Source organism: Oncorhynchus mykiss, chromosome 26, assembly GCF_013265735.2.
Source record: "Oncorhynchus mykiss isolate Arlee chromosome 26, USDA_OmykA_1.1, whole genome shotgun sequence".
In the NCBI taxonomy this organism is placed as follows: Eukaryota; Metazoa; Chordata; class Actinopteri; order Salmoniformes; family Salmonidae; genus Oncorhynchus; species Oncorhynchus mykiss.
This window is the reverse complement of record NC_048590.1, coordinates 5,127,223-5,153,188: the sequence shown is the minus strand read 5'-3', so window position 1 is coordinate 5,153,188 and position 25,966 is coordinate 5,127,223. Positions and strand designations below refer to the sequence as shown.

Sequence of the window (25,966 nt, the reverse complement as noted above, 5' to 3'; positions counted from 1 at the left end):
ACACTAACCTGTCCATAATGATGTAGAAACTATAGACACTAACCTGTCCATAATGATGGAGAAACTATAGACACTAACCTGTCCATAATGATGTAGAAACTATAGACACTAACCTGTCCATAATGATGTAGAAACTATAGACACTAACCTGTCCATAATGATGTAGAAACTATAGACACTAACCTGTCCATAATGATGTAGAAACTATAGACACTAACCTGTCCATAATGATGTAGAAACTATAGACACTAACCTGTCCATAATGATGTAGAAACTATAGACACTAACCTGTCCATAATGATGGAGAAACTATAGACACTAACCTGTCCATAATGATGTAGAAACTATAGACACTAACCTGTCCATAATGATGTAGAAACTATAGACACTAACCTGTCCATAATGATGTAGAAACTATAGACACTAACCTGTCCATAATGATGTAGAAACTATAGACACTAACCTGTCCATAATGATGTAGAAACTATAGACACTAACCTGTCCATAATGATGGAGAAACTATAGACACTAACCTGTCCATAATGATGTAGAAACTATAGACACTAACCTGTCCATAATGATGTAGAAACTATAGACACTAACCTGTCCATAATGATGTAGAAACTATAGACATTAACCTGTCCATAATGATGTAGAAACTATAGACACTAACCTGTCCATAATGATGGAGGAACTATAGACACTAACCTGTCCATAATGATGGAGGAACTATAGACACTAACCTGTCCATAATGATGGAGGAACTATAGACACTAACCTGTCCATAATGATGGAGGAACTATAGACACTAACCTGTCCATAATGATGGAGGAACTATAGACACTAACCTGTCCATAATGATGTAGAAACTATAGACACTAACCTGTCCATAATGATGGAGGAACTATAGACACTAACCTGTCCATAATGATGGAGGAACTATAGACACTAACCTGTCCATAATGATGGAGAAACTATAGACACTAACCTGTCCATAATGATGTAGAAACTATAGACACTAACCTGTCCATAATGATGTAGAAACTATAGACACTAACCTGTCCATAATGATGTAGAAACTATAGACACTAACCTGTCCATAATGATGTAGAAACTATAGACACTAACCTGTCCATAATGATGGAGAAACTATAGACACTAACCTGTCCATAATGATGGAGAAACTATAGACACTAACCTGTCCATAATGATGTAGAAACTATAGACACTAACCTGTCCATAATGATGTAGAAACTATAGACACTAACCTGTCCATAATGATGTAGAAACTATAGACACTAACCTGTCCATAATGATGTAGAAACTATAGACACTAACCTGTCCATAATGATGTAGAAACTATAGACACTAACCTGTCCATAATGATGGAGGAACTATAGACACTAACCTGTCCATAATGATGGAGGAACTATAGACACTAACCTGTCCATAATGATGGAGAAACTATAGACACTAACCTGTCCATAATGATGGAGAAACTATAGACACTAACCTGTCCATAATGATGTAGAAACTATAGACACTAACCTGTCCATAATGATGTAGAAACTATAGACACTAACCTGTCCATAATGATGTAGAAACTATAGACACTAACCTGTCCATAATGATGTAGAAACTATAGACACTAACCTGTCCATAATGATGGAGGAACTATAGACACTAACCTGTCCATAATGATGGAGGAACTATAGACACTAACCTGTCCATAATGATGTAGAAACTATAGACACTAACCTGTCCATAATGATGTAGAAACTATAGACACTAACCTGTCCATAATGATGTAGAAACTATAGACACTAACCTGTCCATAATGATGTAGAAACTATAGACACTAACCTGTCCATAATGATGTAGAAACTATAGACACTAACCTGTCCATAATGATGTAGAAACTATAGACATTAACCTGTCCATAATGATGTAGAAACTATAGACACTAACCTGTCCATAATGATGGAGAAACTATAGACACTAACCTGTCCATAATGATGTAGAAACTATAGACACTAACCTGTCCATAATGATGGAGGAACTATAGACACTAACCTGTCCATAATGATGTAGAAACTATAGACACTAACCTGTCCATAATGATGTAGAAACTATAGACACTAACCTGTCCATAATGATGGAGGAACTATAGACATTAACCTGTCCATAATGATGTAGAAACTATAGACACTAACCTGTCCATAATGATGGAGGAACTATAGACACTAACCTGTCCATAATGATGTAGAAACTATAGACACTAACCTGTCCATAATGATGTAGAAACTATAGACACTAACCTGTCCATAATGATGGAGGAACTATAGACACTAACCTGTCCATAATGATGGAGAAACTATAGACACTAACCTGTCCATAATGATGTAGAAACTATAGACACTAACCTGTCCATAATGATGTATAAACTATAGACACTAACCTGTCCATAATGATGTATAAACTATAGACACTAACCTGTCCATAATGATGTAGAAACTATAGACACTAACCTGTCCATAATGATGTAGAAACTATAGACACTAACCTGTCCATAATGATGTAGAAACTATAGACACTAACCTGTCCATAATGATGTAGAAACTATAGACACTAACCTGTCCATAATGATGGAGAAACTATAGACACTAACCTGTCCATAATGATGGAGAAACTATAGACACTAACCTGTCCATAATGATGGAGAAACTATAGACACTAACCTGTCCATAATGATGTATAAACTATAGACACTAACCTGTCCATAATGATGTAGAAACTATAGACACTAACCTGTCCATAATGATGTAGAAACTATAGACACTAACCTGTCCATAATGATGGAGAAACTATAGACACTAACCTGTCCATAATGATGGAGAAACTATAGACACTAACCTGTCCATAATGATGGAGAAACTATAGACACTAACCTGTCCATAATGATTTAGAAACTATAGACACTAACCTGTCCATAATGATGTAGAAACTATAGACACTAACCTGTCCATAATGATGTAGAAACTATAGACACTAACCTGTCCATAATGATGGAGAAACTATAGACACTAACCTGTCCATAAATATTTAGAAACTATAGACACTAACCTGTCCATAATGATGTAGAAACTATAGACACTAACCTGTCCATAAATATTTAGAAACTATAGACACTAACCTGTCCATAATGATGGAGGAACTATAGACATTAACCTGTCCATAATGATGTAGAAACTATAGACACTAACCTGTCCATAATGATTTAGAAACTATAGACACTAACCTGTCCATAATGATGTAGAAACTATAGACACTAACCTGTCCATAATGATGTAGAAACTATAGACACTAACCTGTCCATAATGATGTAGAAACTATAGACACTAGGCTTAATAATAATAATAATTATGTCTCGCATTGAAGTGCCCGGTGGGCCGGTTACGGTCCGTGGGCCGTACTTTTCCTCCCTTTGGACTAGAGCATGCTTATATACAAGGCCTTTTCCTCTCCTGACATCAACAGTCCTACTCCTGGGTTTCTATGTTATTATCACATGGTCAAGGGATGGAGTCAGGGAGGAGTCAGGGAGGAGTCAGGAAAGAGTCAGGGAGGAGTCAGGGAGGAGTCAGGGAGGAGTCAGGAAAGAGTCAGGGCGGGGTCAGGGAGGAGTCAGGGAGGAGTCAGGAAATAGTCAGGGCGGGGTCAGGGAGGAGTCAGGAAAGAGCCAGGGAGGAGAGGGAGGAGTCAGGGAGGAGTCAGGAAAGAGTCAGGGAGGATTCAGGGAGGAGTCAGGGAGGAATCAGGGAGGAGTCAGGGAGGATTCAGGGAGGCCACACTGACTATATCTATGACCACTCCTTCTGCCCACTACTCTCCTATTCACTAGGAACCAAGCAAGAAGAAAACGGTCTGAAACAGGGAGGAGTCAGGGAGGTGTCAGGGAGGAGCCAGGGAGGAGTCAGGGAGGATTCAGGGAGAAGTTAGGGAGGAGTCAGGGAGGATTCAGGGAGGCCACACTGACTATCTCTATGACCACTCCTTCTGCCCACTACTCTCCTATTCACTAGGAACCAAGCAAGAAGAAAACGGTCTGAAACAGGGAGGAGCCAGGGAGGATTCAGGGAGGGACTACCTAAACGTGTCCAATAAGAAACACTCATTTTCATTATCCATTGCAAAGCGCTTTGCTACTGTGGACGCTTATGACTACGACCCTGGGCTGAAGAGAGCTAGGCAACGCTATGCTTTTATCAATTGCATACTCCCACCCCTCTCACCTTCTCCACTAATGGGTTTTGATAAGGAGACGAGTAGAGAGAAGAGAGGACGCAGGGTTTTTGCAATTGAGAAAAGGCCCATGACTGTGAGCACTCCTCCTCTTCCTCCTCTTCATCCCCCCATGTAGCTGCTGCTGTGGGCTGGCCTCCCTCATCCCTCCTTACCTCCTCCCTCCTTCCCTCCTCAGGGCATCTTTATAAAGAGACTCTTGGTCTCACCATGGGACGATCACTCGCAGACACAGGAGTCCACGGAGCCACAGGTGAGCTGAACAATCCAGTAGCTGCTCTGTGTGTTTCTCTCTCTCTGTGTCTCTGTCTCCCTCATTCTCTGTATCTCTCTCTCTGTGTCTCTCGCTGTCTCCCTCTGTCTCTCTCTCAATCACTTTCTCTGTATCTCTATCTCTCCGTCTCTCTCTCTCTCTCTGTCTCTCATTCTTTGTATCTCTCTGTGTCTCTCTCTGTCTCTCTCTCTCTGTATCGCTTTCTTTGTATCTCTCTGTGTCTCTCTCGGTCTTCCTCTTTGTCGCTTTCTCTCTCCATCTCTTTCTCTCTCTGCCTCTAACTCTGTCTCTATCTCTCTCAGGTCTCTCTCTATCTCTCTCAGGTCTCTCTTTCTCTGTATCTCTCTCTCTGTCTCTCTGTATCTCTCTCTGTCTCTCTCTATCTGTCTCTCTCTCTGTCTCTGTCTCTCTCTTTCTCTCGCTGTCTTTTTGTCGCTCTCTGCCACTCTAACTCTCTCTTATTCACTCTTTCTCACACACTCACTCACACACACACACACACACACACACACACACACACACACACACACACACACACACACACACACACACACACACACACACACAAAAAAAAAATGTGACTTGTCTAATATCTAATACTGTATGTTCCTCTGAGGTTCAGCCAAGCGCAAACAACTGGACACTTTGTCTAATGTAACTGCTGTTGTGGTCTGTGTGTGTGTGTGTGTGTGTGTGTGTGTGTGTGTGTGTGTGTGTGTGTGTGTGTGTTCTCTGATGTTCCAACGGTTACAATGCTTGAGGAGAAATTATGACAATATCTGCAACTCTCAGATCTCTACAGATCACTTATAATCACAATCAAACAGGCTGTTTTATTACGATGTATTCCGGTTAAAATAGCTCAAACAGAATGATTCGATATTTAAGTATGTTTGTACATTTTGTAAAACATTTTAAAAAAGAGACTGTAGAAGACCTCAAACATTTAATCATTTGTCAATGATTTTAGGCAAAACAACAAAGTTTACTTTTTAAAAACAAAAGTGATTTAACTGTAATGACATAACCCCTATCTATGTATGACTCTTCCTCAGCTCTCTTCACTCAGTAAAACAGCACTCAGTGAAGCAGTGAAGCAGCCGCCAGCGAAGCAGCACTCAGTGAAGCAGCACTCAGTGAAGCAGCCGTCAGTGAAGCAGCCGTCAGTGAAGCAGCCGTCAGTGAAGCAGCCGTCAGTGAAGCAGCACTCAGTGAAGCAGCCGTCAGTGAAGCAGCCGTCAGTGAAGCAGCACTCAGTGAAGCAGCACTTAGTGAAGCAGTGAAGCAGCCGTCAGTGAAGCAGCCGTCAGTGAAGCAGCCATCAGTGAAGCAGCACTCAGTGAAGCAGTGAAGCAGCCATCAGTGAAGCAGCACTCAGTGAAGCAGCACTCAGCGAAGCGTTGTGTTGTATCAGCATGGTCAACTCAGTATTCCCATACTGCTGGACCCTGTGCCTGATCCAGCTGGCTACAGGACTGGTTCATGGAAACGTTCGTCTAGACGACTCCCATCCCGGCCTCAGACTCACCGACGATTCCTTCCTCTCCGATATAGGTTCGGTATTTTTATTTGCATTTGCTGTAATTAGGTAGACGGTGATTACTGTCCAGGTGAGAAAAAACAGTGGATTGTTCCAGAAAGCTGGACCAATCAGTTAGCAGTGGATTCTTCCAGAAAGCTGGACCAATCAGTTAGCAGAGGATTGTTCCAGAAAGCTGGATCAATCAGTTAGCAGAGGATTGTTCCAGAAAGCTGGATCAATCAGTTAGCAGTGGATTGTTCCAGAAAGCTGGATCAATCAGTTAGCCGAGGATTGTTCCAGAAAGCTGGATCAATCAGTTAGCAGTGGATTGTTCCAGAAAGCTGGATCAATCAGTTAGCCAGCTAACGTTTCGATTCCTCTCTAGGAAACGATCCCATTCTGATTGATTGATTGATTGATGGATTGATTGACCTTTCGTTTCTCCCCTCAGGTAAAGCCTCTCTCTCTAGAGGGGATCCTGTGGGTTTCCGCTTAGAGTCTGAGGAGGAAGAGGAGAAGGAGGAGGAGCTGCTGATGGACCTGGAAACCTACGATGAGGTGGATCAATATACTATTTAAATCATTACTCGTTGTGTGTGACAGCGTGCAATGTGTACATCACTTTAACATGTTTTTAACGGCTGGAACATCATGTGAGTTGATGTACACTGAGTATACGAAACACCTTTCTACGACCGACCAGGTGAATCCAGGTGAAACCTATGATCCCTTATCGATGCCACTTCAGCCAGTGTAGAGGAAGTGGAGGAGACAGGGGGGGAGGGGGGGAGGTACAACTGTAGAAGGTGGCCTTAATGTTTTGTCCACTCGGTGTAGAACACCAGTGTGTTTAGGGTTCACTACTGTGTACTTATGGAGACCAGACGTTCTACCAAGGACAGTAAAACAATGGAGACCAGAGGTTCTACCAAGGACAGTAAAACAATGGAGACCAGAGGTTCTACCAAGGACAGTAAAACAATGGAGACCAGAGGTTCTACCAAGGACAGTAAAACAAGGAACATTCAGACACTTCGCCAGTGTGTTATTTTAGGTTTAGGTGGTTAGGTTAAGGGTTAGGGTTAGGAGTTAGGGTTAGGTTTAGGGGTTAGGAGTTAGGGTTAGGAGTTAGGGTTAGGTTTAGGGGTTAGGAGTTAGGGTTAGGAGTTAGGAGTTAAGGTTAAGGTCAGGCGTTAGGGGTTAGAGTTAGGAGTTAAGGGCTAGGGTTAGGAGTTAGGGTTTAGAGTTAGGAGTTAAGGGCTAGGGTAGGAGTTAGGGGTTAGAGGTTAGGGTTAGGAGTTAGGGGTTAGGAGTTAAGGGTTAGGAGTTAAGATTTAGGAGTTAGGAGCTAGGGGTTAAGGTTAGGGGTTAGAGGTTAGGGTTAGGGTTAGGAGTTAAGCTTAGGAGTTAGGGGTTAGGGGTTAGAAGGTAGGAGTTAAGGGTTAGGAGTTAAGGGTTAGGAGTTAGGAGCTATGGGTTAAGGTTTAGGGATAGGAGTTAGGGGTTAAGGTTAAGGTTACGTTAAGAGTTTGGGAAAAATGGATTTTGAATGGGAATCAGTTGTTTGGTCCCCACAAGGATAGTAAAACAAACGTGTGTGTGTGTGTGTGTGTGTCCATCTGTCTGTCTGTATGTGTGGTGTCTACTGTCTAACATTCTGTCCAGGGGCTGTACTTGTACATCAAAGCAACATCAAGCTGCCTCACGCTATAGAAACAGAGGCTCCTGCCCTCTGGCTCCTTCTGGTTCGGACCAGGCCAACTGACTGGGTCATACATTCCACCAGGCTGAGGTTGAGGCTGTGCAGCTGTGGGAGCAGAGCCATGAGTTCTCCCCGTCGCTGTATCCCCTCACCAGCAGTCCTGTCTGGGTTATGTCTTGTCTGTTCAACCACCAGGCTGAGGTTGAGGCTGTGCAGCTGTGGGAGCAGAGCCATGAGTTCTCCCCGTCGCTGTATCCCCTCACCAACAGTCCTGTCTGTGAGGTTGAGGCTGTGCAGCTGTGGGAGCAGAGCCATGAGTTCTCCCCGTCGCTGTATCCCTCACCAGCAGTCCTGTCTGGGCAACACGCTGCCCTGCTGTAGAAACCTGCTAGTACCTCTTCTTCAGCGCGTTCTGCTACTGCTGCCGTATTAGCCTGCACAGGCCGGCACGGACGTCCCTAGCACTAGACTCTCCACTCGACCTCCAACCGGGTCCCCTCCCTCCCTCCACTGTGTAACATCGGTCCTGTCTGTGTTCTGGGTCCCCTCCCTCCCTCCCTCCCTCCCTCCCTCCCTCCCTCCACTGTCTAACATCAGTCCTGTCTGTGTTCTGTCTCGTCTGTCCATCTACCAGGATGTTGCTGAGGTGATGCAGCTGCAGAGCAGGGCCATGCGTTCTCCCCGTCGCTGTATCCCCCACCAGCAGTCCTGTCTGGGTAACACGCTGCCCTGCTGCGATCCCTGCGATACCCGCTACCCCCGAATGTTCGGCTCCATCTGCTACTGCCGTCGGACGGCCTGCGCCGGGGCTCACCGGCGTCCCTAAAACACTCCTAGAAAACCCTCTACGGCCCCCTCCTCTCACGGTGGGGCCCCTTTCTCTGCCAGTCTACAGTCAGTATCTAATTCATATCCGCAAGGCTTGATTTTATGAGCACGCAAACACAGACTATACATCCCAGGATGCATCAGTGAGACCGGCCAATAGGACACTCTCGTTGTATTTTCTTCTTGATGTTAACTCTGGTTGTGTTTTATTTTTATTTTATTTTTTCCCCGATAGGTTAGATGGATGTTACGTTGGGTGTACATTTATCGTTCAATGAAAGTCAAAAGACAAATCAATCTCTAAAAAGGTAATATAATTGTCTAAAAAAAAATTGGGCTAAGATCATTTTTTTTGTTAATTAATTTTAATCTTAAAAAAAACTGGGAACATATTTATATTTTTAAAGAGACCAGAATGTAAAATACTTACATTACTCAAATCAAAAGTGGACATTTAAAGTTGTGTTTATTGATTTTAAATAGTGAATCAGGATCCGTATGTTCATCATGTGCCCAGAGTCTTAACAGTAGTCTAATTGTGAGGCAGAGTTTAACTGTTTCTGCTACGTGGTTTAAGACTTCAGTATGTGAAACTCGCATAATGAATTATATATATATATTTTTAAATACCTGTAGTTGACAATATATATATATTTTTTCATGGAAATTCCATAATAGGGAAACAGCTTTTTATTAAAAACAATGGTAATCAATTGGTATAGCCATTATTTTGAAAGTCAAACACTCTCTCTAGGTAAGTTAAAGAAATCAGTGCAAATAGTAATTTATTGTATCTTATGAATGAAAATGAAATAAAAAAAAGTTATTATTTTGTGTCATAGAAAATAAAAATGGTCTCTGAACTGACATTTTAAATGACGATGATACATAACATCATATACTAGGGGATATCTCCACTAAATGGCAGCCTCTAGGGGATATCTCCTTTGGCATTCATAAACACACTGTGATGATACATAACATCATATACTAGGGGATATCTCCACTAAATGGCACCCTCTAGGTGATATCTCCTTTGGCATTCATAAACACACTGTGATGATACATTACATCATATACTAGGGGATATCTCCTTTGGCATTCATAAACACACTGTGATGATACATTACATCATATACTAGGGGATATCTCCTTTGGCATTCATAAACACACTGTGATGATACATAACATCATATACTAGGGGATATCTCCACTAAATGGTGGCCTCTAGGTGATATCTCCTTTGGCATTCATAAACACACTGTGACGATACATTACAAATCAATACTAGGGGTTATCTCCTTTGGCATTCATAAACACACTGTGATGATCCATAACATCATATACTAGGGGATATCTCCACTAAATGGGGGCCTCTAGGTGATATCTCCTTTAGGATTCATAAACACACTGTGATGATCCATAACATCATATACTAGGGGATATCTCCTTTGGCATTCATAAACACACTGTGATGATACATTACATCATATACTAGGGGTTATCTCCTTTGGCATTCATAAACACACTGTGATGATACGGGATGATATGGGGCAGGGTAGCCTAGTGGTTAGAGTGTTGGACTAGTAACCGGAAGGTTGCGAGTTCAAACCCCTGAGCTGACAAGGTACAAATCTGTCGTTCTGCCCCTGAACAGGCAGTTAACCCACCCAGGCCGTCATTGAAAATAAGAATTTGTTCTTAACTGACTTGCCTAGTTAAATAAAGGTAAAATAAAAAATAAAAAAAATAAAAAATAAAAAAAACTAGGGCATTCCTTTGGCATTCATAAACACACTGTGATGATTCATAACATCATATACTAGGGGATATCTCCTTTGGCATTCATAAACACACTGTGATGATTCATAACATCATATACTAGGGGATATCTCCACTAAATGGTAGCCTCTAGGTGATATCTCCACTAAATGGCAGCCTCTAGGGGATATCTCCACTAAATGGCAGCCTCTAGGTGATATCACCACTAAATGGCAGCCTCTAGGTGATATCACCACTAAATGGTAGCCTCTAGGTGATATCTCCACTAAATGGCAGCCTCTAGGTGATATCTCCACTAAATGGCAGCCTCTATGTGATATCTCCACTAAATGGCAGCCTCTAGGTGATATCACCACTAAATGGCAGCCTCTAGGTGATATCTCCACTAAATGGCATCCTCTAGGTGATATCACCACTAAATGGCAGCCTCTAGGTGATATCTCCTTTGGCATGCATAAACACACTGACATGATTCATTATATCATATACTAGGTGATATCTCCACTAAATGGCAGCCTCTAGGTGATATCTCCACTAAATGGCAGCCTCTAGGTGATATCTCCACTAAATGGCAGCCTCTAGGTGATATCACCACTAAATGGCGGCCTCTAGGTGATATCTCCACTAAATGGCGGCCTCTAGGTGATATCTCCTTTGGCATTCATAAACACACTCACACTGCCTAACGCACTAGTCTGGATCGGAGCCATACGGTCAACACTTACTGCCCTTTAAAGGTCAACACTACTGCCCCTTAAAGGTCAACACTACTGCCCCTTAAAGGTCAACACTACTGCCCCTTAAAGTTCAACACTACTGCCCCTTAAAGGTCAACACTACTGCCCCTTAAAGGTCAACCAATCTGCCCTCTAAAGGTCAACACTACCACTCTGGGTATTCTCTAACACCCTGAGACAACCACTCTGGGTATTCTCCAACACCCTGAGACAACCACTCTGGGTATTCTCTAACACCCTGAGACAACCACTCTGGGTATTCTCTAACACCATGAGACAACCACTCTGGGTATTCTGTAACACCCTGAGACAACCACTCTGGGTATTCTCTAACACCCTGAGACAACCACTCTGGGTATTCTCTAACACCCTGAGACAATGACTCTGGGTATTCTCTAACACCCTGAGACAACCACTCTGGGTATTCTCTAACACCCTGAGACAACCACTCTGGGTATTCTCTAACACCCTGAGACCACCACTTTGGGTATTCTCTAACACCCGGAGACAACCACTCTGGGTATTCTCTAACACCCTGAGACAACCACTCTGGGTATTCTCTAACACCCTGAGACCACCACTTTGGGTATTCTCTAACACCCGGAGACAACCACTCTGGGTATTCTCTAACACCCTGAGACAACCTCTCTGGGTATTCTCTAACACCCTGAGACAACCACTCTGGGTATTCTCTAACACCCTGAGACAACCACTCTGGGTATTCTCTAACACCCTGAGACAATGACTCTGGGTATTCTCTAACACCCTGAGACAACCACTCTGGGTATTCTCTAACACCCTGAGACAATGACTCTGGGTATTCTCTAACACCCTGAGACAACCACTCTGGGTATTCTCTAACACCCTGAGACAACCACTCTGGGTATTCTCTAACACCCTGAGACAACCACTCTGGGTATTCTCTAACACCCTGAGACAACCACTCTGGGTATTCTCTAACACCCTGAGACCACCACTTTGGGTATTCTCTAACACCCGGAGACAACCACTCTGGGTATTCTCTAACACCCTGAGACAACCTCTCTGGGTATTCTCTAACACCCTGAGACAACCACTCTGGGTATTCTCTAACACCCTGAAACAACCCCTCTGGGTATTTTCCAACACCCTGAGACAACCACTCTGGGTATTCTCTAACACCCTGAAACAACCACTCTGGGTATTCTCCAACACACCGAGACAACCACTCTGGGTATTCTCTAACACCCTGAGAGAACCACTCTGGGTATTCTCCAACACCCTGAGACAACCACTCTGGGTATTCTCTAACACCCTGAGACAACTACTCTGGGTATTCTCTAACACCCTGAGACAACCACTCTGGGTATTCTCTAACACCCCTGAGACAACCACTCTGGGTATTCTCTAACACCCTGAGACAACCACTCTGGGTATTCTCTAACACCCTGAGACAATGACTCTGGGTATTTCCCTAGCGTATCCCTACTGGTTCTCTTCACATGACACCAAAGTCTGATGTGGTGAGTCAACAAGGCAGTCTTTATGCTTTATGTCTCCCTGGGCTTTTGTAGGCCACCAGCTGACACCCTCACTACATCACTAATAAACACATCAAACATCTTCTTCTCAATAAGACCTGGGTTCAAACATGATTTGATATCTGTCAAATACCTTTGAGCGTTTAATCTAGCCTGCCTGGAGTGCTAGTTCGACAGGGTTTGCCTTTTTTTGTAACTATTCTGTTGTTCAGCTCAATGATTTTAAATAGTATTTGAACCCAGGTGGTTTATGGGTAGACAGTGTTAGGCCTCAGTTTTTTTTAAACTAGGCAAGTCAGTTTAGAACAAATTCTTATTTTACAATGACGGCCTACCCACGGCCAGACCTATGGGACTCATGATCACAGCTGGTTGTGATACAGCCTGGAATGGAACCGGGGTCTGTAGTGACTCCTCTAGCACTGAGAAGCAGTGCCTTAGACCACTGTGATACAGCCTGGAATTGCACCAGGGTCTGTAGTGACGCCTCTAGCACTGAGAAGTAGTGACTTAGACCGCTGTGATACAGCCTGGAATTGAACAAGGGTCTGTAGTGACGCCTCTAGCCCTGAGATGCAGTACCTTAGACCACTGTGATACAGCCTGGAATTGAACCAGGGTCTGTAGTGACGCCTCTAGCACTGAGATGCAGTGACTCTTGATGCTCTGACTTAGGTAGCCTGGTTTCTCTTTGGAGTTGTGGGTGTTTGTTTTCCGTGTCAGTGTTTGGTCCACACGCTACGGTTTCGGTTTAGTTCAGTCACGTTGTCGTTTATTCTTTTGTTCAGTGTTCATGATCCTTATTAAATATTATGGACACTTTTACCACGCTGCGCATTGGTCCTCCGATCCTTCCTACTACTCCTCCTCGTCCTTTTGAATGACTTTGAGAGTGACTATGAATATACTGTAGTTGAGTTATTTAGGGGTCTTTCAATAATCATTCTCATAATAGTTGTTTACTATTTGGTTATTGGGATCCCCATTAGCTTTGGCAGAAGCTGCTCTTCCTGGGGTCCACAAAAACAAGACAAGTTACATGACAAGTTGTTGAACTCATCGACAGTCAGAGGTCTTGTTTGGTTAAGTCCTCGTTGTTATTGAACTCATGGACCGTCAGAGGTCTTGTTTGGTTAAGTCTTTGTTGTTGTTGAACTCATGGACCGTCAGAGGTCTTGTTTTGTTAAGTCTTCGTTGTTGTTGAACTCATGGACCGTCAGAGGTCTTGTTTGGTTAAGTCTTCGTTGTTATTGAACTCATGGACCGTCAGAGGTCTTGTTTGGTTAAGTCTTCGTTGTTATTGAACTCATGGACCGTCAGAGGTCTTGTTTGGTTAAGTCTTTGTTGTTGTTGAACTCATGGACCGTCAGAGGTCTTGTTTGGTTAAGTCTTTGTTGTTGTTGAACTCATGGACCATCAGAGGTCTTGTTTGGTTAAGTCTTCGTCGTTGTTGAACTCATGGACCGTCAGAGGTCTTGTTTGGTTAAGTCTTCGATGTTGTTGAACTCATGGACCGTCAGAGGTCTTGTTTGGTTAAGTCTTCGTTGTTATTGAACTCATGGACCGTCAGAGGTCTTGTTTGGTTAAGTCTTCGTTGTTATTGAACTCATGGACCGTCAGAGGTCTTGTTTGGTTAAGTCTTTGTTGTTGTTGAACTCATGGACCATCAGAGGTCTTGTTTGGTTAAGTCTTCGTCGTTGTTGAACTCATGGACCGTCAGAGGTCTTGTTTGGTTAAGTCTTCGATGTTGTTGAACTCATGGACCGTCACAGGTCTTGTTTTGTTAAGACTTCGTTGTTGTTGAACTCATGGACCGTCAGAGGTCTTGTTTGGTTAAGTCTTCGTTGTTATTGAACTCATGGACTGTCAGGTCTTGTTTGGTTCAGTCTTCGTTGTTATTGAACTCATGGACCGTCAGAGGTCTTGTTTGGTTAAGTCTTCGTTGTTATTGAACTCATGGACCGTCAGAGGTCTTGTTTGGTTAAGTCTTTGTTGTTGTTGAACTCATGGACCATCAGAGGTCTTGTTTGGTTAAGTCTTTGTTGTTGTTGAACTCATGGACCGTCAGAGGTCTTGTTTGGTTAAGTCTTTGTTGTTGTTGAACTCATGGACCGTCAGAGGTCTTGTTTGGTTAAGTCTTTGTTGTTGTTGAACTCATGGACCATCAGAGGTCTTGTTTGGTTAAGTCTTTGTTGTTGTTGAACTCATGGACCGTCAGAGGTCTTGTTTGGTTAAGTCTTTGTTGTTGTTGAACTCATGGACCATCAGAGGTCTTGTTTGGTTAAGTCTTTGTTGTTGTTGAACTCATGGACCGTCAGAGGTCTTGTTTGGTTAAGTCTTTGTTGTTGTTGAACTCATGGACCATCAGAGGTCTTGTTTGGTTAAGTCTTTGTTGTTGTTGAACTCATGGACCGTCAGAGGTCTTGTTTGGTTAAGTCTTTGTTGTTGTTGAACTCATGGACCATCAGAGGTCTTGTTTGGCTAAGTCTTTGTTGTTGTTGAACTCATGGACCATCAGAGGTCTTGTTTTGTTAAGTCTTTGTTGTTGTTGAACTCATGGACCATCAGAGGTCTTGTTTGGTTAAGTCTTCGTTGTTGTTGAACTCATGGACCATCAGAGGTCTTGTTTTGTTAAGTCTTTGTTGTTGTTGAACTCATGGACCATCAGAGGTCTTGTTTGGTTAAGTCTTCGTTGTTGTTGAACTCATGGACCATCAGAGGTCTTGTTTTGTTAAGTCTTTGTTGTTGTTGAACTCATGGACCATCAGAGGTCTTGTTTGGTTAAGTCTTTGTTGTTGTTGAACTCATGGACCATCAGAGGTCTTGTTTGGTTAAGTCTTTGTTGTTGTTGAACTCATGGACCATCAGAGGTCTTGTTTTGTTAAGTCTTCGTCGTTGTTGAACTCATGGACCATCAGAGGTCTTGTTTGGTTAAGTCTTCGTTGTTGTTGAACTCATGGACCATCAGAGGTCTTGTTTTGTTAAGTCTTTGTTGTTGTTGAACTCATGGACCATCAGAGGTCTTGTTTTGTTAAGTCTTCGTCGTTGTTGAACTCATGGACCATCAGAGGTCTTGTTTGGTTAAGTCTTCGTTGTTGTTGAACTCATGGACCATCAGAGGTCTTGTTTTGTTAAGTCTTTGTTGTTGTTGAACTCATGGACCATCAGAGGTCTTGTTTTGTTAAGTCTTTGTTGTTGTTGAACTCATGGACCATCAGAGGTCTTGTTTGGTTAAGTCTTCGTTGTTGTTGAACTCATGGACCATCAGAGGTCTTGTTTTGTTAAGTCTTCGTTGTTGTTGAACTCATGGACCGTCAGAGGTCTTGTTTGGTTAAGTCTTCGATGTTGTTGAACTCATGGACCGTCACAGGTCTTGTTTTGTTAAGACTTCGTTGTTGTTGAACTCATGGACCGTCAGAGGTCTTGTTTGGTTAAGTCTTCGTTGTTATTGAACTCATGGACTGTCAGGTCTTGTTTGGTTCAGTCTTCGTTGTTGTTGAACTCATGGACCGTCAGAGGTCTTGTTAAGTCTTCGTTGTTGTTGAACTCATGGACCATCAGAGGTCTTGTTTGGTTAAGTCTTCGTTGTTGTTGAACTCATGGACCATCAGAGGTCTTGTTAAGTCTTCGTCGTTGTTGAACTCATGGACCATCAGAGGTCTTGTTTGGTTAAGTCTTCGTTGTTATTGAACTCATGGACTGTCAGGTCTTGTTTGGTTCAGTCTTCGTTGTTGTTGAACTCATGGACCGTCAGAGGTCTTGTTAAGTCTTCGTTGTTGTTGAACTCATGGACCATCAGAGGTCTTGTTTGGTTCAGTCTTCGTTGTTGTTGAACTCATGGACCGTCAGAGGTCTTGTTAAGTCTTCGTCGTTGTTGAACTCATGGACCATCAGAGGTCTTGTTTGGTTAAGTCTTCGTTGTTGTTGAACTCATGGACCATCAGAGGTCTTGTTTTGTTAAGTCTTTGTTGTTGTTGAACTCATGGACCGTCAGAGGTCTTGTTTGGTTAAGTCTTTGTTGTTGTTGAACTCATGGACCGTCAGAGGTCTTGTTTGGTTAAGTCTTCGTTGTTGTTGAACTCATGGACCGTCAGAGGTCTTGTTTTGTTAAGTCTTCGTCGTTGTTGAACTCATGGACCGTCAGAGGTCTTGTTTTGTTAAGTCTTCGTCGTTGTTGAACTCATCGACAGTCAGAGGTCTTGTTTGGTTAAGTCTTTGTTGTTGTTGAACTCATGGACCGTCAGAGGTCTTGTTTGGTTAAGTCTTCGTTGTTGTTGAACTCATGGACCGTCAGAGGTCTTGTTTTGTTAAGTCTTCGTCGTTGTTGAACTCATGGACCGTCAGAGGTCTTGTTTTGTTAAGTCTTCGTCGTTGTTGAACTCATGGACCGTCAGAGGTCTTGTTTGGTTAAGTCTTCGTTGTTGTTGAACTCATGGACCGTCAGAGGTCTTGTTTGGCTAAGTCTTCGTTGTTGTTGAACTCATGGACCGTCAGAGGTCTTGTTTGGTTAAGTCTTCGTTGTTGTTAAACTCATGGACCGTCAGAGGTCTTGTTTGGTTAAGTCTTCGTTGTTGTTGAACTCATGGACCGTCAGAGGTCTTGTTTTGTTAAGTCACACACTTCCTGCCACCGGGGAAGTCATTGTTGGACTCAGCTAGTGATTGGTTACCGTTGTAGCGGGTCAGACCCCAGCCAGAGGTCACACACTTCATGCCACTGGGGAAGTCATCGTTGGACTCAGCGACGCGTACTGAGGACACATGGGTCCCCCATGCTCACAGAACGGGACGACCGAGTGTTGAAGAGCGTAGCTTGTAAAAATCACAACATCAGCACACTAACTGTTGGTCAGGAGCTTCATGAAATGGGTTTCCATGGCCGAGCAGCCGCACACAAGCCTAAGATCACCATACGTAATGCCAAGCGTCGGCTGGAGGGGTTGCAAAGCTCCGACGCCATTGGACTGTGGAGCAGTGGAAACTCTGGGTTTGGCAAATCTGGGTTTGGCGGATGGCAGGAGAACGCTTCCTGCCCCAATGCATACTACTAACTCCACATTGTTTTGGTGGAGGAGGAATACTGGTCTGGGGCTGTTTTTCATGGTTCGGGCTCCTTAGTTCCAAGTGAAGGGGAAATGTTAACGCTACAGCATAAAATTACATTCTAGAAGATTCTGTGCTTCCAACTTTGCGGCCACAGTTTGGTGAAGACCCTTTCACGTGACAATGCCCCCGTGCACAAAATGGTTTGTCGAGAACGGTGTGGAAGAACTTTACCGGCCTGCACAGAGCCCTGACTTCAACCCCATCAAACACATTCGGGATGATTTGGAAAGCCGACTGCAAGCCAGGCCTAATCGCCCAACATCAGTGCCCGACCTCACTAATGCTCTTGTAGCTGAATGGAAGGAAGTCCCCCTGCAGCAATGTTCCAAAATCTAGTGGAAAGCTTTCCCAGTAGAGTAGAGGCTGTTATAGCAGCAATGTTCCAACATCTAGTGGAAAGCCTTCCCAATAGAGTAGAGGCTGTTATAGCAGCAATGTTCCAACATCTAGTGGAAAGCCTTCCCAGAAGAGTGGAGGCTGTTTATGGCAGCAAAGGAGGGGGGACCCAACTACATATTAATGTTCGATGAGCAGGTGTCCACATACATTTGGTCATGTCGTATATTGTTGCTATCTTGTCACCGAGCGTGTTTGACATGACGATAAGGGATGAGGAGTTGGTGAGAGAACAGGAACATTACTGGCACCCAGGATACTACCTTCACTTCAAAATGTTGTGTTTTGTATTTAATACATTTAGTGGCCTGTCCCCACCTTGCCCACACAATGGTCTGGATGTCTCAGGGTTGGAGCCAACGGATCTCCCAGGATCACACGGCGAGAAGTTCTGCAACAAACAATTATAGTCACTACAAAAAACACACACAAAAAAGGGGATGGGATGAGACTCCAATTTCATGCTTTCAACCCAGCAGGCAAAAACCACTTCAATTGACGTCATTACAACATCAATATCTTATTGTCAACACGTTGTAATGAAGTCATTTCAAACCGCTTTGCCCACGGGGGATAGAGAGTGTAAAATAGGTGTTGGCATTGAGAGTGTTGCCATTGCTGTGTTCAATACAAGGCTGACTTCACGATGCAGTGGGCAGCAGTCACAACCCATTGTTGATCAGAGAGCCACCGCAGAAATCCAGTGTTGTCCTGGAGGGACACCTGCAGGCGGGCGTAACCCGACACCACAGGCCCCTCCCCGTTGATGATGAGGGCGTAACCAGACACCACAGGCTCCTCCCCGTTGACGATGTGGGCGTAACCAGACAGCACAGGCTCCTCCCCGTTGATGATGTGGGCGTAACCAGACAACACAGGCTCCTCCTCATTGACGATGTGGGCGTAACCAGACACCACAGGCTCCTCCCCGTTGACGATATGGGCGTAACCAGACACCCCAGGCTCCTCCCCGTTGACGATGTGGGCGTAACCAGACACCACAGAGCGGTATGAAGTCCTGTTAGTTGTCTGACAACACTTGGGTACTTGACTATCCTGGTTTAAATATATACCATGACAATCCCCTTAAAAAAAAAGTATACTGATATAAAAATAATACTTACTGTTTACATTACGTGACTATTTCAATACTGCGGTGTCATACAGTGATGTCATACAGTGATGTCATTCAATGATGTCATACAGTGATGTCATACAGTGATGTCATACAGTGATGTCATACAGTGATGTCATACAATGATGTCATACAATGATGTCATACAGTGATGTCATACAGTGATGTCATACAGTGATGTCATACAATGATGTCATACAATGATGTCATACAGTGATGTCATACAGTGATATCATATAGTAATGTCATACAGTGATGTCATACAGTGATGTCATACATCTCAACACGGAGACGTAGAGCCTACATATGGAAAGTTTAAGACTAAAAAATAACTTGAGCTTAATGTCGGCCGCACCATCACTACATTATACCATCACTATATTATACCATCACTTCATTATACCATCACTACATTATACCAATTTATTACATTATACCATCACTACATTATACCATCACTACATTATACCATCACTATATTATACCATCACTACATTATACCATCACTACATTATACCATCACTATATTATACCATCACTACATTATACCATCACTACATTATACCAATTTATTACATTATACCATCACTACATTATACCATCACTACATTATACCATCACTATATTATACCATCACTACATTATACCATCACTACATTATACCATCACTATATTATACCATCACTACATTATACCATCAGTATATTATACTATCACTTCATTATACCATCACTATATTATACCATCACTACATTATACCATCACTATATTATACCATCACTACATTATACCATCACTATATTATACCATCACTTCATTGTACCATCACTATATTAAACCATCACTACATTATACCATCACTATATTATACAATCACTTCATTATACCATCACTATATTATACCATCACTATATTATACCATCACTACATTATACCATCACTACATTATACCATCACTACATTATACCATCACTACATTATACCATCACTACATTATACCATCACTATATTATACCATCACTACATTATACCATCACTACATTATACCATCACTACATTATACCATCACTACATTATACCATCACTATATTATACCATCACTACATTATACCATCACTACATTATACCATCACTATATTATACCATCACTACATTATACCATCACTATATTATACCATCACTACATTGTACCATCACTATATTATACCATCACTACATTATACCATCACTTCATTATACCATCACTATATTATACCATCACTATATTATACCATCACTATATTATACCATCACTTCATTATACCATCACTATATTATACCATCACTACATTATACCATCACTATATTATACCATCACTATATTATACCATCACTACATTATACCATCACTATATTATACCATCACTACATTATACCATCACTACATTATACCATCACTACATTATACCATCACTTCATTATACCATCACTATATTATACCATCACTACATTATACCATCACTACATTATACCATCACTACATTATACCATCACTTCATTATACCATCACTACATTATACCATCACTATATTATACTGCTCCTTTTCACGCTGCTTGGTCCTGTTATGGTGGGTTGTTCTGTCATGGTCGTCATAAAGAGGAGGCGCAGTGTGGTAAGCGAACATAACTCTTTAAAACTTCTTCTGGCTGGGGGGCAGTATTGAGTAGCTTAGATAAATAAGTTGCCCAAAGTAAACGGCCTGCTCCTCAGTCTCAGTTGCTAATATATGCATGTTATTATTAGTTTTGGATTGAAAACACTCTAACTTTTCTAAAAACTGTTTGAATGATGTCTGTGAGTATAACAGAACTCATATGGCAGGCAAAATCCTGAGGAGAAATCAAAACAGGAAGTGAGAAATCTGAGCTTTGTATGTATTCACCAAAGTCCCCAATGAAATCCCCTTGAGATATTAATGATGTTGCACTGCCTAGGGGTTCCACTAGATGTCAACCATCTATGGAAATTTGAATGAAACATCTACGTTGTTGTGGGAGTGAATGAGAGCAGAATCTATCAGGTGTCTGGCAGTCAGCCATTTTCTGATCACGCTTATTACTCATGGTATCCACTTGCGTTCTATTGCGCATGAAGACACAAAGGAATACTCCGGTTGGAACTTTATTGAAGCTATATGTTAAAAACATCCTAATGATTGATTCTGTACTTAGTTTGAAGTGTTTCTTCGACCTGTAATATAACTTTTTGAAGTTTTTGTCCGATGTAACGCTGACCAGAATGAGCGTTTGGATATGCGTACCAAACGCGCTAACAAAAGAAGGTATTTGGACATAAATAACGGACATCATCGAACAAAACAAACATTTATTGTGGACCTGGGATTCCTGGAGTGCTTTCTGATGTAGATCATCAAAGGTAAGGGAATATTTAGAATGTAATTTCTTGTTTATGTTGACGCCATCGTTGCGGCTACTGTGACTTTCACTTCAGATTATTGCATGGGTTTCTTTTTCCGTAATTACAAAAACAAAATCTGACACAGCGGTTGCATTAAGGAGAGGTATATCTATAATTCCATGTGTATATCTTGTATTATCATCTACATTTTATGATGAGTATTTCTGTTGAATGATGTGGCTATGCAAGAGAACACTTTGTTATTCTGTTAACTGCTGATCGCTGCATTAACTATCAAAACCCCACGTTTTCAAGAAACACCAAGGAACAAACATGTTACTAGAAACTACTTTAATTTTTTTTTTATGGAGATGAAGTTGAAAACTTAGTTGGAGGCGATGGTCTGGTCGATGTAGGAGCGGAGCTCGGTGACGCGGGCGTACACTCCGGGCATAGTGGTGGTGCAGGTTCCACTGCCCCAGGACACAATACCAACCAGGGTCCAGGCACCAGCCTTCTCACAGACCAGGGGGCCACCAGAGTCACCCTGGAGGAACACAAAAAGGAGAACAGAAAGAGTTAGAGTCTCTCTCTCTAGGGATTTATTTTTTATGTTCAGAGTTTGTGCTCAGCTGTTTCCCAAAAAAATTAAGAACTAAGGAAACACCAAGCTTTAATTGATGCAATGACTGTTTAAACCAGTGTAAATAACTGTACAAATTCAGATTGAACTCTTCCATTAGTCAGATGGTGGTAGGTTCAGTGTCATAGCCTGTAACAGTGTGTTAGGGTGCCATATGTTTTGTGTAGGCTTGCAAAAATCTGGGACTCTTCCAACTAGGAAGTCTGAAAACCCTGGCAATGTTTTGGAAGTTTACCGGAATGTTCCAACCCTATGGTTTGTGTTACTCACCATGCAGGAAGAGGCACCATCGGCTCCAGCGCAGATCATGAGGTCGGTGATCTTGGAGCCCCAGAACTTCTGGCACTGAGCCTTGGTCAGCAGGGGAAGAGCAGCCTGCTGCAGCAGGGCAGGGGTGTCAGCAGCTGGAACCAGAGGACACCAAGGGTCAGGTAACTCTTAGAAACCGGTCAGCCAATCACCATCTTTCTCACATTATTAGACTACTAGCAACTCAAGACTACACCGAAACCCAACTGAAAAGTAATTTTTTTAAACAGATTGAGCCAACTGAAACGTCATTTTTCAAATAGATTGAGCCAACTGAAACGTCATTTTTCAAATAGATTGAGCCAACTGAAACGTCATTTTTTAAACAGATTGAGCCAACTGAAACGTCATTTTTGAAACAGATTGAGCCAACTGAAACGTCATTTTTCAAACAGATTGAGCCAACTGAAACGTCATTTTTGAAACAGATTGAGCCAACCGAAACGTCATTTTTGAAACAGATTGAGTCAACCGAAACGTCTTTTTGAAATAGATTGACCCAACAGAAACGTCATTTTTCAAATACATTGAGCCAACTGAAATGGAAACTTTCAACTATACCAAACATATCGCTAGTCAAAAAAACTAACCAAGGTTTGTCTGACTTTACAATGAGACCTAGAAAAGCTGTAGTGATTATTGATTACCGTTGTAGCGGGTCAGACCCCAGCCGGAGGTCACACACGTCATGCCACCGGGGAAGTCATCGTTGGTCTCAGCAACGCACACGGGGGACACACGGGTTCCCAAGAGGGCGGGCGTGGCCAGCTTGATCAGGGTGATGTCGTTGTTGATGGTGAAGCCGTTGTAATTGGGGTGCTTGAAGACCTAGTAAGGACACAAGGCGACAACGTTTGACATTTAGATTGAATGTTAATCCGCTGAGCAGATCGTTATCATTTGAGTTGATGTGACTTCAAAAGGTGGAACTTTTACTGATCTTTATCTTTACTTCAAAATAAAAGTCTAGATGTTCAATTTGTAGTAATATAGGAGACAGTGGGGATATATAGGGAACAATGGGGATATATAGGGGACAGTAGGGATATATAGGGGACAGTAGGGATATATAGGGGACAGTAGGGATATATAGGGGACAGTAGGGATATAGAGGAGACAGTGGGGATATATAGGGGACAGTAGGGATATAGAGGAGACAGTGGGGATATATAGGGAACAATGGGGATATATAGGGGACAGTAGGGATATATAGGGGACAGTAGGGATATATAGGAGACAGTGGGGATGGAAAGGTGAAACTTTTACTGATCTTTATCTTTACTTCAAAATAAAAGTCTAGATGTTCAAATTGTAGTAATAGTTGTGTGTGTGTGTGAGTGGTTGTTTACCTGGCCAACCTTGATGGTCTGGATGTTCTCAGCGTTGGACGAGCGATCGTGCTCTCCCAGGATCACACGGTGAGAGGTCCTGAAATAGTTTCACAAAATAAACATAATTTAGCTACTTTAGCAATATGCTAGCCCGGCTTTGCGCTAATTAGCATTAGCATGATCTAGTTTAGATCTAGTTTTTAGTTAGTTAGCATTAGCCAGCTTTTAGCTAGTTAGCAATAGCTCGCTTTTAGCCAGTTAGTATGAGCAATAGCTAGATTTTTAGCTAGTTTTTTTAGCTAGTTAGCATATTGCTACACTTATGAAGGTTATGGCTTAGCAGCCAGCACTCACTTCACGCTGCAGTGGGCAGCAGTCACAACCCAGTTCTCGTTGATCAGTGAGCCGCCGCAGAAGTGGAATCCAGTGTAGTCCTGGAGGGACACCTGCCAGGGCCAGGAGCCGGGCACAGCCTCCTCACCGTTGACGATGCGGGCGTAACCAGACACCACAGGCTGGATGGCGGGTTTACCACAGCCTAAAGACAGAGCTTATGGGTCAGGGGTCAAGTTTGGCTGCTCTAACAGAGATTCTAACAGTGACAGTTTCTGAATTACGTCCATACAGAATATAAATACAATGCTGCCTATTGTAGTACCACGTGAAATGTTATTGACCAGAGCAGTCAACTACCATCAAATACTTATTTTACCCGATACATAAATCAAATGAAGTTTTATTTCTACAGCACATTCTAGACATGGGAATGCAACACAATGTGCTTCACAGGAAGACACAAATTAAAACTGAAATATTTACTACACAACAAATATGAGAATTAAAAAAACAACAAGAATAACAATAAAAACCAGAACGACTAAAAAGCCAACCTAAGGAATCCTACAAGGTATCCTACAAGGTATCCTACATGGTATCCTACAAGGTATCCTATATGGTATCCTACAAGGTATCCTACAAGGAATCCTACAAGGTATCCTACATGGTATCCTACAAGGTATCCTACAAGGTATCCTACATGGTATCCTACATGGTATCCTACATGGTATCCTAGAAGGTATCCTAGAAGGTATCCTACAAGGAATCCTACATGGTATCCTACAAGGTATCCTACATGGTATCCTACAAGGTATCCTACATGGTATCCTACAAGGTATCCTACATGGTATCCTACAAGGTATCCTACAAGGAATCCTACAAGGTATCCTACATGGTATCCTACATGGTATCCTACAAGGTATCCTACAAGGCAGACAATGGCATAAACATGGACATTTTCTCACCGTAGGCTGCGCCGGCGAAGGCAAGGCAGGAGAGGATCAGCAGACAGTTCATGTTTTCAGCGTGATGGAGTGAGGCACACAGCAGGGGTCTTTTATACAGGAACCAAGGCTCTGACTCTGCATTCCCCTCCACCCCCTGTGTGTGTGTGTGTGTGTGTGTGTGTGTGTGTGTGTGTGTGTGCGTGTGCCTCACCTGTCCCTCTGCAGATAACAGGGGACATTTTCTCACACCGTTACAGAACATTATGGGGTTACGAAAAGGTCGTTTGTTGGAATATTTCTTGAATGACCAATAGAAAAAAAATGATGGAGACAATGTTGGCTCGTGGTAAATATTCCCCAAAGGAGATCCTCGCTCTCTCTGAAAGCATGAAAGCTGTGTTACTTAGACAACTCATGAAGGGCGGCAGGTAGCCTAGCAGTTAGAGTGTTGGGCCAGTAACCAGCAGGTAGCCTAGCGGTTAGAGTGTTGGGCTAGTAACCAGCAGGTAGCCTAGTGGTTAGTGTTGGACTAGTAACCAGCAGGTAGCCTAGCAGTTAGAGTGTTGGGCCATTAACCGAAAGGTTGCTGGTTGGAATACCTGAGCGGACAAGGTGAAAATAATCTGTTGATGTGCCCTAGACACTTAAGCCTTATTTGCTTCAGGGGTGCCGTACTACTATGGCTGACCCTGTAAAACA

At 42.6% G+C, this 25,966-nt stretch overlaps 2 protein-coding genes across 2 annotated transcripts; one reads left to right on the top strand and one right to left on the bottom strand.

Annotated features, from left to right (window-relative positions):
- Positions 1–5,878: 5,878 nt before the first annotated feature.
- On the top strand, positions 5,879–9,458 carry LOC110515681 (agouti-related protein-like). Its single transcript, XM_036964549.1, has 3 exons — positions 5,879–6,130; positions 6,550–6,656; positions 8,435–9,458. Exons 1-3 carry the CDS (start codon positions 5,992–5,994, stop codon positions 8,624–8,626), a joined length of 438 nt encoding a protein of 145 aa, XP_036820444.1. The 5' UTR covers positions 5,879–5,991; the 3' UTR covers positions 8,627–9,458.
- Positions 9,459–22,037: 12,579 nt separating this feature from the next.
- LOC110510477 (chymotrypsin A) lies at positions 22,038–25,412 on the bottom strand. Its single transcript, XM_036964287.1, has 6 exons — positions 25,286–25,412; positions 24,339–24,522; positions 24,003–24,081; positions 23,301–23,481; positions 22,615–22,748; positions 22,038–22,248 (listed from the first exon to the last, which is right to left on the bottom strand). The coding sequence occupies exons 1-6, from the start codon at positions 25,335–25,337 to the stop codon at positions 22,087–22,089; spliced, it is 792 nt and encodes a 263-aa protein (XP_036820182.1). The 5' UTR covers positions 25,338–25,412; the 3' UTR covers positions 22,038–22,086.
- Between the last annotated feature and the right edge of the window lie 554 nt (positions 25,413–25,966).